The following is a 12,370-nucleotide window of genomic DNA, read 5'->3' on the forward strand; positions in this document are numbered from 1 at the left end:
CCTATTTACTTTTATTTTATTTTCTAAACACATTTTTTCCTCATAAAAAAATATGAAATTTGAGATGCTGTAATTTTTCACATCCAAAAATAGTCTTCAGAAGTATCTTCTAAATTATGTGTATTATTTTTTTGACACCTGAAACAAATGACATAATACAAAGTAATTAAATACTCATTTCAAATACATACTGTATACCACAGAATTTGAATGGACTGTATACTGACAAAACTGCCCATTTACACTTGTTACTTCTCCTGACAGTTTAAATTCTGAGTTGTACCTTTTCAAAATAAAAGCCTACCCAGGTGGATTTTTAAAACAAAATGCCACACATCACAGGTTTTTGCTCTTGTATTTAATTCATTTGATCCAGACAAACTAAAGTTACACATTCACCGTATGCAAAACAGAAAATGTACCAAACATTTTCCATTACGTAAGTTTTCTATCGTCAAAAAAAACAACAGTATCCCCCCCCCCCCCCCCCCCCCCCCGCCCCTTCGGCGGAAGTACATGACAGCTGCACCGCACGCTCTTCCGGGCGGTCAAAAATAAGCGGAACACTTCCTGTGTGTCACCGCGCCTGTCATCCGGGCTGCTGGGAGACATGGGGATGCTGCTGCAGAAATGGAGTTGAATTAAAAAAAACAAAGTAACGGACGGAGTTTGAGACAAAGGCGCGGCGGTTAGTTCTCCGTCTGAACCGGTCGCGGGAGGGATTTCGTCGTGAATAAGACAGAAGTAAACACGCAGCGGGGTTGAAAATGAAGCTGCTGAAACCGAGCTGGGTCAGCCACAACGGTAAGTGTTTGAATTACGGCTTGTGCAGGAATCTGTTGGACCAAGTTGGGCTTTTGTTGTTGGGGAGGGGGAAGCGACAGGAGGCGTGATGGTGGTCGACACTTGTTTCACTTGTTTTGTCACTTGCTGGCCGCTTACAACCAACACTAATCCAACCGCCGTACACACACATCTGATGGTTTCCGTTAAAGTTGAACTCACATTATCGCCCCGTTGTGTTTGAACATCATTTGAAGGCAGACTGAGATGTTTGCTAACCTTAGCTAGCTAGCCCCGGCTAGCTCAGACGCCCTACCTGCCAGATGACCCATTTTGAAGTTGCTGTTTGGAAGTGACATCTTCATTATTTTTTGACGTTGCACGCTGCATTTTAGCATTTACTGTTCACTAACATTAACACAGACGGAGAAGCTAGACAATAAGCTAATAAGTCACTGTTGGTGAAAACCTCCAAGCTACCAGTTTGCAAAGTAAACGTTATGAGCCTGACGCTATCTGTACTCTGATATTTTTACTCAATAATATCGATTTTATTGTGCATGTTTACCAGCTTCTTTCAGTGTTTACTGTTGCAGACACTCGTTTGGTTGCTAAATAATGAACTCGGCTTGCAAAATGGAAAAATATTATCACTTAATTCAGAAATGTACAATGAATACAACTGGAATATCATCTGTAATGTCGTGGAAATTAGAGAGGCGTATTCCAGACAGGGAGAGCCAGGGAATTTGTTAAATGCTCTGGGGAAGTCAGGGAATAATCTAAAGAATATAGCAGTGTTTATTTTCAAAATAATTCCATACATTCATTACATCAGTTGGTTTTCAGCCCAACTGGAGTACAAACCAGACTGAAAAGCAACATTAACAATCCAGGAAGGAAGAGCAGTTGTAGATCATGGAAGCCTCTGACTTGGCGATGGGAAGTCATGGAATTTTCCATCAGGCTGAGGGTGGGAACCCTGGTTCACCCCTGCTGAGCTCACCCTGAAGTGTAGGAGGTGATGAAATGGGTCCCATGTGATGTTTTTTTTTCCCATCACAACTGCTGTTTTACTTGATGAATGAAGTGTCATCTATCTATCTATCTATCTATCTATCTAATCACCATTATGCCAAACTATTAAAACTGTAACTGTCAACAAATTGTTTTATATAGATATTTGTCATTGACAGTTGCATTGTGTTTTGCAGGCAAACCAATATTTTCGGTTGACATCCATCCTGATGGGACAAAATTTGCCACCGGTGGGCAAGGTAAGACACACACACACACACGAGTCATGATTTATGTTTGTTGGTGTACCATTTTTCTACATCCTCTGCTGTATGCCCCACTTATCTCAAGGGATGTAGCGCTGAAATAGACATTTCTGATGTATAGAAGTTAATATTTTGCATCTAAATTCATGGTGTACAGTATAGGAGGAAGTGTTGGGTTGATATTATGTAAAATATTCAGTGTTGGTGTAGTTTTAAGACCCCCACCTCTGGATCCATATCAGGCCGTGCTGTATGTGTCCCTGCTACAGATTACTGTTACTACTAAAACCTTCCTGCTGTGTCTCTCCTGCTCTGGACATGTCTTCATATCTACATGAAAAGGAAAAGATGTCTTAATACCTCAGTTTAAAAAGTGTTCTGGATTTGTGATATTTTATTTGTTTTCAGGGGAGGATTCTGGGAAGGTGATGATCTGGAACATGGCGCCGGTCCTGCGAGAGGAGGACGAGAAGAACGAGAACATTCCCAAGATGCTTTGCCAGATGGACAATCACCTAGGTAACCAGCCCGCCCTGTAGCCTTTTCATTTTTATTCATGTTTATAAAAATGCGAAAAGTTACGTATATTGATTGATTAACTAATTTATTGGTTGATTGAACTACTGCTGCTGCTACTACTAATACTACTGCAACCACTGAAAGTACTACTACTTCTAGCACTACTATTACTTTTAATACTGCTACAGTACTACTACCAGTACTGCTTCTAGAGCTACTACTAATACTAATACTGTGACTACTTCTAGCAATTCATAGTATTCCCATGATGTCACATGCATTTCCTACCAATATGGCGCTTTACAATACACACAGCTCATTGGCTGTGTTTGTCATTTGATTGTAATCAGCTGTTAATTTATTACAATCATCTGTTATTTTCCTACCAAGATGGCCATGTGGTGATGTAACAGAACACTATGAATACTGCTACCTCTACTACTACCAATAATAATAATGGGGCACCTGAAGCTAGGGATGCACCGATACCGATACTGGCATCGGTGCTGATACCAGGCTAAAATGGAATATCGGTATCTGAGATTTTACCCAAGACTAAAATCTGATACCGAAAGCCATGAGTAACATGTAAGAAATAAAAGCAAACTGTCTTGATTTTATGCATTTGTGGCACATAGAAGCCTGTATTTCTCAAACAGTGGGAAAAACAAGGATTTTATCTCAATAATTTTGCCCATTGACCCCAAACTAAGGAAGTAAGTCTGCACTGTTCAGTAAAAGTAATGGATCGGATCGGTACTCGGTATCGGCCGATACTTAAACTTTCATACTCGTAATCGATATCGGCATTGAAAAAGTGGCATCGGTGCATCCCTACCTGAAGCCTAGAGGTTAGAAAAGTGGGCTTGTCACTTGACGGGAGGGAGAGAATAAAAATTGTTCTCCTACATTCACATCTACTGCCGAGGAGCTCTTGAGCAAAGCACTGAACTCCCAGTGACTGTGAATCTGTTCAGCAGCCAACAGAAGACGCCTGTGGTTGTACTGTGTGAATCCAGCTAACTGTGTGACTGAAGCAGGACTTTTCTGAAATAGTATTTGTGCTCATTCAGTATTCCCTGGGAAAATAAAGGTTGAAATAAAAACTGTATTTGTGCAGCACTTTTCTTAACAAAGACACTAAGTGCTGCAAAATAAAACAAAACAAACATATCAGCGATCAGCTATAACAAAGGAACATCTTGCACTGCTGACTCTATTAATGCCCTCCATCGCTCATTAAAGCCTCCTCAGTAAAATACCAGAAACCATGATATTAATAATGTGAATAAGCAAAGCTGTTGGTGTTTCTCTGCAGCGTGCGTGAACTGTGTTCGCTGGTCCAACAACGGGCTTTACCTCGCTTCAGGAGGAGACGACAAGCTGGTCATGGTGTGGAAGAGAGCCGCGTACGTAACCACACACACACACACACACACAGAACACACACACACAGAAAGAGAGAGAGAGAACACATGGGACGACCAAAGCTGGTAGTTGGTGATGTTTGATTTTGTTTGTGTGTGTGGAGTGGATACTGTCTGTTATCTTTCGACCTGACATTATTATCATCCTGTGTGTATGCAATAATGTGGTTGCCAATTAGGCACTTATGTAACTGACTGACTCCTAATATCTGACTGCATTCATAATGTTTATGTCCTTTGTATGCTTGTATTTATGTGGACATAAATAAATCATTCAAATGTGCGCAGGTTCATCGGTCCCAGCACAGTGTTTGGGTCCAGCAGTAAGCTGGCTAACGTGGAGCAGTGGAGGTGTGTTACCATACTGAGGAACCACACTGGAGGTAGGACACACACACACACACACACATCACACATAACACACAAAACACACAGTTGTGGTAAGCACACACTCAGTGCACTGTACATGCACACATGCATACACACACACACAAAAAATCTCACATACGAAACAAACACTCAAACACACACATACCCTAACCATAAGCTGGCTCCTAACCCTGGTGTGTGTTTCTGTGTGTGTGTGTGTGTGTGTGTGTGTGTGTCAGATGTGATGGACGTGGCCTGGTCTCCTCATGACGTGTGGCTGGCCTCCTGCAGCGTCGACAACACCATCGTCATCTGGAACGCACGCAAATTCCCGGAGATGGTGACGTGCCTGCGGGGGCACACCGGCCTGGTGAAGGGCCTGACCTGGGACCCGGTGGGGAAGTACATCGCCTCCCAGGCCGACGACCACAGCCTCAAAGTCTGGAGGACCATGGACTGGCAGCTGGAGACCAACATCACCAAGCCCTTCAGCGAGGTACACACTAACTCGAATTACTCATGTTATTAGTGGTGACAGAACTCATATTAGTAGTAGGGATATTTGTTGCTGCCATGGGAGTAGATCATTGTTATTACTAATATTATTAGTAGTAGAAATAGTAGTAGTAGTAGTAGAGATACTTGCAGCTGCATTTGGACTCCAAGCTACAGACCAACATCACTGAACCATTCAGTGCTTTAAAACCTAGCCTAATTGTTCTTACTATTATTATTAATGGTGGTAGTAGTAGTAGTAGTAGCAGTAGTAGTAGTAGTAGTAGTAGTAGTAGCTGTAGTAGTAGTAGTAGTAGTAGTAGTAGTAGTAGCTGTAGTAGTAGTAGTAGTAGTAGTAGCAGTAGTAGTAGTAGCAGTAGTAGTAGTAGTAGTAGTAGTAGTAGTAGTAGTAGTAGTAGCAGTAGTAGTAGTAGCTGTAGTAGTAGTAGTAGTAGCAGTAGTAGAAGTAGTAGTAGCAGTAGTAGTAGTAGTAGCAGTAGCAGTAGTAGTAGTAGTAGTAGAAGAAGTAGTAGTAGTAGTAGTAGTAGTAGTAGCAGTAGTAGCAGTAGTAGTAGTAGTAGTAGCAGTAGTAGCAGTCGTAGAAGTAGTAGTAGAAGTAGTCATAGCAGCAGTAATAAGAGCTACTACTTGATTATGGCACTCATTTAAGAACAGGGCTCACAAAGTGCTTTACAAAGAGGTATTATAAACAAGGAACAATAAAATGTACGATAAGGAGATAAAAAGAAAAGTGTTTTAACCAAAAAATAAAATTGATAAGATTACAACTACTACTAACAATAAAAGCATAATAAACAACACAAGATTAGCAGCAGCAGTAGTAACAGTGAGTAGTAGGAGATTCAGACAATTCAGCGAGGTAAAAGAGTCGAATTGACAACTGAAGACGAATAAACCACATTGCAATCTATTTTGAAGCATTTTGCGCTGCTGTTATACTGGCAGTTGTGTCATCAATCTGATCATTTTGAGTGTTGAGTGGATGTTATACAGTATGTCACCTGGATGTATGCACCCACTGTTGTCTTCAACTATGTATTTGTACAATATTACAAGTTAGTCTTTACATATTAAGATTTAAAAACATCACTCATCTGAAAACTTGGATAATCCTTTGTCAATTAAAAACATTGTTAAAACAAACTTGTCTTCCTCTCTCCCTCCATCTCTCTCTCTCTCTCTCTCCTTCTGCCTCTCTCTCTCCCTCTCTCTCTCTCTCTCCTTCTCCCTCTGCCTCTCTCTCTCCCTCTCTCTCTCTCTCTCTCTCCTTCTCCCTCTGCCTCTCTCTCTCTCCTTCTCCCTCTCCCCTCTCTCTCTCTCTCAGTGCGGCGGGACGACCCACGTCCTGCGTCTGTCCTGGTCTCCAGACGGTCAGTATCTGGTGTCGGCTCACGCCATGAACAACTCCGGTCCCACCGCTCAGATCGTAGAGAGAGACGGCTGGAAGACCAACATGGACTTTGTGGGCCACCGTAAAGCCGTCACCGTGGTGGTGAGTCCACCTGGACCGGAAGGAGTTGTATTGCTTAGTTGCTTATTAAGCTAATTAATATCATTAATGTCACTGCATTAGAGCTGCAACGATTAATCGATTAGTTGTCAACTATTAAATTAATCGCCAACTATTTTGATAATTGATTAATCGGTTTGAGTAATTTTTTAAGAATAATAAGTCAAAATTCTCTGATTCCAGCTTCTTAAATGTGAATATTTTCTGGTTTCTTTACTCCTCTATGACAGTAAACTGAATATCTTTGGGTTGTGGACAAAACAAAACATTTGAGGACGTCATCTTGGGCTTTGGGAAACACTGATCGACATTTTTCACCATTTTCTGACATTTTATAGACCAAACAACTAATCGATTAATCGAGAAAATAATCGACAGATTAATCGACAATGAAAATAATCGTTAGTTGCAGCCCTACACTGCATTACCGTGTAACTCATACAAACAGGTAATTTACTGTTTCTGTGTAAAGTGCTGTACACTGATCTCTCTCTCTCTCTCTCTCTCTCTCTCTCTCTCTCTCTCTCTCTCTCTCTCTCTCTCTCTCTCTCTCTCTCTCTCTCTCTCTCTCTCTCTCTCTCTCTCTCTCTCTCTCTCTCTCTCTCTCTCTCTCTCTCTGTCTGTCTGTCTGTAGAAATTCAACCCAAAAATCTTTAAGAAGAAGCAGAAGAACGGCAGCTCTCCGAAGCCCAGCTGTCCGTACTGCTGCTGCGCCGTCGGCAGCAAAGACCGCTCGCTCTCCGTCTGGGTGAGAAACTCTCTGATGACTTTAGTTTTTAAGTTAGTGCCGACGGTCCAGCTTCCTCTCTGTTTCTGCACAGTCAGCACAGTTGCTAGATATCAGCGCTCGTTTTCCCTCCTTCATTCGTTCTTGTCCGGTATGAAAAACAAACTTCCACAGAGCGAGAGAATCCATCACAGTGAACATGAAGCCAAACTTTCTGTTTTCTCCTTATTTCATTGAGCTGAGTGGAGTGTTTTCCTCTCAGCGCTGCGTTACGCTCCGCTCTGCTTCCCGTCAGTCAGCTGACACCACAGGAAGAGATGAAGTCTCCTCCAGGAAATAATCCTCGAAACACTCCATGGCTTTTTATTTAGCGGGGACAGCAGATCAAGATTCAAGATTCAATCATTTTATTGCCATGTCAACATAGCTGATAGGAATTTGTCTTGGTTCACTCTCCTACAACAATGCAAGAGCAGCACACAATATACACACAATAAAACAGTAAACAGCAATATACAACACACAGAATTTACATTTACGGCACAATACCCAGAAAACAGCATGTTATCCCAGCACGTAGTAAAGTGCATACCGTGTTAAAGTGCTAGGTTAAGTGCATTTAGAGATAATCAGTGCAAGTTCAGATGCCTGATGGCTTTGAGGTAGGTGCTATCCCTGAAGCGAGATGTTCTACACTTAATGCTCCTGTATCTTCTACCTGATGGGAGGAGATTAAAGAGGTAATATGCCGGATGAGAGGGATCTGTGGTGATATTTTTAGCCTTCCTGATTATTCTGGTGGAATAAAGTGATGCAAAGCGAGGAAAGACTACAACCAATGATTTTAGATGCTCTGCCTATCACTTTTTCAAGCTTAGTGTTGTCCTGAGTGGTTGTGTGGCCATACCAGACACTCTCAATTACAGATCTATAGAAGTGAGTTGTGGCTTTCTGACTGACCCCGAACTTCTTCAGCTGCCGCAGGAAGTAGAGTCGCTGGTGGGCTTTACTGACTATGAGACTGGTGTTAAGATCCCGTGATAGGGATTCGTGGATAGTGGTCCCAAGGAACCGGAAGGAGGAGACCCTCTCTGCAGCTTGACCATTGATGGAGAGAGGAAGATGGTGGCCTACTTTCTTCCTAAAATCAACAACCAGCTCTTTAGTTTTTGAGATATTAAGTATCAGGTTGTTAGCCTCACACCACCTCACCAGCTCTACTACTTCCCTGCGGTAGGCTGATTCATCATCGTCGGTGATTAGACCAGATCAGTTCAAGCTAGGTTTGACAGAATAAGGTTTGGATTTAAAAAATGACTAAATGTACTAAATGCATGCATTGCAAAATGATTTGGGGAAATGTAAACCTGATGGAGATAGACGTAAACAGGATTAAGAGATAATTCCGGTTATTTCCAACCTGGGCCTTATTTTCCTGGTTTTTGCCATCATGATGATTATTGATTGTGTTCAAAATTTTGTCACTAACTTAACTGTAGAGCTTTATGTAGCTTCAGTTTGCCAGTAGCGCTGCTCTCTAACACACACTTCTGGGCCAGACAGTTGAACCCAAAAAGCGATTTAAAAACAGCTATTGAGCAAACAATGCAACATTTGAACAATTCTCTTAAATTATATTTTACGGTCACAGTAATATTGTCAGAATATTGTCGCTCTGCCCCATGACGTCTTTGATGTTGGTGTCTTGTAATGCGTGCTGACTTGAATGAAAAATGAAAATAAACCTAAATGTCGACATTGGTCATGGAAATTGCTCTAAATGCCATGGAATAGTCATGTAAAAGTGATGGAATTTAATAAGCAAGAGTGTGTTGGACAAGAGTGTGTTGTTGACGATACTAAGTCTGTCTCTGTCCTCCAGCTGACCTCTCTGAAGCGCCCCCTGGTGGTGATCCACGACCTGTTTGATAAATCCATCATGGACATTTCCTGGTGAGTTTTATACAGACTTTACCAACGACTGAACAGAGTTACAGGCAGCGGTGATGCTCCATATATTACTTCATAAACCTGATTGTGTGTGTGTGTGTGTGTGTGTGTTTGTGTGTGTGTGTGTGTGTGTGTGTGTGTGTGTGTGTGTGTTAGGACTCTGACGGGCCTGGGAATCTTGGTGTGCTCTATGGACGGGACGGTGGCCTATCTAGACTTCTCATTGGACGAACTGGGAGACCCGCTCAACGAGGAGGAGAAGGTTAGGACCAGAGGGGGAAAGAGTACTAACATGTCCTACTCAAGTAGAAGTACTGTTACTCTGCTGATATTTTACTGAAGTAGAAGTAAAAGTACTGGTGTAAAAATCTGCTGAAGTAAAAGTAAAAAGTGTCTGATTTAAAATGTCCTCAGAGTAAAAGTTCCTGAGTTCCTCTTTAGAACAGAGAACGTTGTTAGCTGTGATCTTTTCCATGTGATTCTAAAAGGAGAGAGGTCAGAGTTCAAACTAGATTCTTTTCACTGGAAACATTAGAAATGACAAAATAAAGTGCAGAAACAAAGTAAAGTCAGATTCCTCTTCTCACTGTGAATGGATCCACAGTTTGTCAGTTTACGTTGATCCAGTTTCTGCTGCTGATGGAGAGGACACAAAATAAGTAATGTGAGTAAATGTAATTGGTTACTTCCACCGTTGGTTAGGACACACACACACACACACACACACACACACACACACACTGTATGTAAATAGATTATACCCACATTGATGCTGCTTTTTCTCCATGGCTGTTTTTCATTTTTTCTGCACTTTCTTTGTTCCTTTCTGCTCTTTATGTGGTTCTTTTCTGCCTTCCTTCCCTCCTTCCATCATGAAGAACATCAAGAACCCCCAGTCACTCTCTCTCTCTCTCTCTCTCTCTCTCTCTCTCTCTCTCTCTCTCTCTCTCTCTCTCTCTCTCTCTCCCTCCCTCTCTCTCCCTCTCTCCTGCAGAACACCATCCACCAGAACATCTACGGTAAGAGTCTGGCCATCACCAGCACCGAGGCCCAGCTCTCCACCACCATCATCGAGAACCCGGAGATGCTGAAGTACCAGCAGGAGCGGCAGAACTCGGCCCAGGCCGTCGCCGGGCCGGGCGCCGCCGGCCCAGAATCCACCACTCCCAAACTGAACAGCGTGATGAACGGAGAGTCTCTGGAGGACATCAGGAAGGTGGGGAACAGAGATACATACACAAAATTAACACCCACCAAGCAGCAAATGTTAACTGCTTGTGAAATCGCATTTAAAACGACTAAGGTGACATACATCTAGGAAATATGTACATAAATTATTCTTGGCAGGTAATGTTTTTTTAGTTTACCAGCTTTACCAGGTGAGGCAAAAAGCTAATTTCAGACAGTGGACAGAATGATATCGAAATATATTAAGGTGATGATACACGAACATCCATGAATTTTTAGGGCAAATCGATTTTCTCGCTGAAAACAAGTTTGAAATCTAGCCAAGCTTGATCAGAGAGCAGGCTCTGCTGGCAAGGTTTCAAGATCAACCAATCAGTTCGTTATTTCATTCATTTTCACTCCTCCAACTGTCAAATTTGTCAGTTACCTTTTCCCATTGCCCAGTCGCTCACAGTCATTGCTCATTGTCAAATTTTGCCCCAAATTTGCCTTAAACCTGTGTATCATCAGCTTTAGGATGGTAGAAGAGAGGACAACATCTAGAAATGTATATAAATATACATTTAGATATTATGAAGGTAGGAGTGAACATATGAACAGTTTCATTACAAAATGAAAAAAATACACCATTTGAAAAAAATGATACCCACTCTTACAAAATGATATCTGTCCTGAATGTAAAGCACATAATTGATTACTTTTAAAGTTAGGAATCACCTTAAAGGGTAACTTCTGTATTTTTCAACCTGGACCCTATTTTCCCAACTTTTTGTGTCTAAAGGGAACAACAATTTTTGAAATTGGTCCAGTATTGAGCGAGATCGCGTCAGCTGGCAGACGCGATCTCGCTCAATACTGGACCAATTTCAAAAATTGTTGTTCCCTTTAGTTACTTAGACACAAAAAGTTGGGAAAATAGGGTCCAGGTTGAAAAATACAGAAGTTACCCTTTAAGAGCTTTGATTACAAAATAGTTCTTTTTTTTTTTTTAGTTTTTAGTTCATATTTCTGTCTTAATCGTAGCTCCATTTCAAAAGCTGTCAAACAAATACAGTTTCTTCTTATCGTTGCTTGACGGTGTCGTTGGATGTTTAAATTTCGCCTCTTCCAGAACCTTCTGAAGAAGCAGGTGGAGACGAGAACCGCAGACGGCCGGAGACGCATCACTCCGCTCTGTATCGCTCAGCTGGACACAGGGTGGGAACACACACAACATACACAACACACACAAAATACACAACACTCACAAAATACACAACACACACAAAATACACAGTCTGACTCCAACATGACAGATTCATTATTCGATCTTTGGTAGAGGAGTAGTAGTAGTAGTAGTAGTAGTAGTAGTAGTAGCAGTAGTAGTAGTAGTAGTAGTAGCAGTAGTAGTAGCTCTAGTAGCAGCAGCTGTAGTAGTAGTAGTAATAGCAGCTGTAGTAGTAGTATTAGTAATGGCAGCTGTAGTAGTAGTACTAATACTAATAGCAGCTGTAGTAGTATTAGTAATAGCAGCTGTAGTAGTAGTACTAATACTAATAGCAGCTGTAGTAGTAGTAGTAGTAGTATTAGTAATAGCAGCTGTAGTAGTAGTAGTAGTAGTAGTAGTAGTAGTAGTAGTAGTAATAGCAGCTGTAGTAGTAGTAGTAGTATTAGTATTAGTAATAGCAGCTGTAGTAGTAGTATTAGTAATGGCAGCTGTAGTAGTAGTACTAGTACTAATAGCAGCTGTAGTAGTAGTATTAGTATTAGTAATAGCAGCTGTAGTAGTAGTAGTATTAGTAATAGCAGCTGTAGTAGTAGTACTAATACTAATAGCAGCTGTAGTAGTAGTAGTAGTAGTATTAGTAATAGCAGCTGTAGTAGTAGTAGTAGTAGTAGTAGTAGTATTAGTAATAGCAGCTGTAGTAGTAGTACTAATACTAATAGCAGCTGTAGTAGTAGTAGTAGTAGTATTAGTAATAGCAGCTGTAGTAGTAGTAGTAGTAGTAGTATTAGTAATAGCAGCTGTAGTAGTAGTAGTAGTAGTAGTAGTAGTAGTAGTAGTAGCAGTAGTAGTACCTGACCCTCTCTCTCTCTGTCTGCAGGGATTTCTCTCCAG

At 41.4% G+C, this 12,370-nt stretch overlaps 1 protein-coding gene across 2 annotated transcripts in view; it reads left to right on the plus strand.

Moving 5' to 3' along the window:
• Positions 1–764: 764 nt before the first annotated feature.
• The window catches only part of hira (histone cell cycle regulator a), a 23,305-nt gene continuing 11,699 nt past the window's right edge, over positions 765–12,370 (plus strand). For both annotated transcript variants that reach the window (XM_078285020.1, XM_078285021.1), the window contains exons 1-13: positions 765–804; positions 1,998–2,060; positions 2,475–2,585; positions 3,904–3,994; positions 4,301–4,395; positions 4,621–4,877; positions 6,222–6,389; positions 7,042–7,155; positions 9,017–9,087; positions 9,241–9,346; positions 10,079–10,300; positions 11,384–11,469; positions 12,357–12,370. The exon at positions 12,357–12,370 is cut by the window's right edge and continues 181 nt beyond it. In XM_078285020.1, coding sequence (XP_078141146.1) covers positions 768–804; positions 1,998–2,060; positions 2,475–2,585; positions 3,904–3,994; positions 4,301–4,395; positions 4,621–4,877; positions 6,222–6,389; positions 7,042–7,155; positions 9,017–9,087; positions 9,241–9,346; positions 10,079–10,300; positions 11,384–11,469; positions 12,357–12,370 — 1,435 coding nt within the window. In that variant the 5' untranslated portion in view covers positions 765–767. The remainder of the gene's footprint in view (positions 805–1,997; positions 2,061–2,474; positions 2,586–3,903; positions 3,995–4,300; positions 4,396–4,620; positions 4,878–6,221; positions 6,390–7,041; positions 7,156–9,016; positions 9,088–9,240; positions 9,347–10,078; positions 10,301–11,383; positions 11,470–12,356) is intronic.

The sequence above is a fragment of the Centroberyx gerrardi genome, chromosome 8 (genome assembly GCF_048128805.1).
Source record: "Centroberyx gerrardi isolate f3 chromosome 8, fCenGer3.hap1.cur.20231027, whole genome shotgun sequence".
NCBI classification, from domain to species: domain Eukaryota; kingdom Metazoa; phylum Chordata; class Actinopteri; order Beryciformes; family Berycidae; genus Centroberyx; species Centroberyx gerrardi.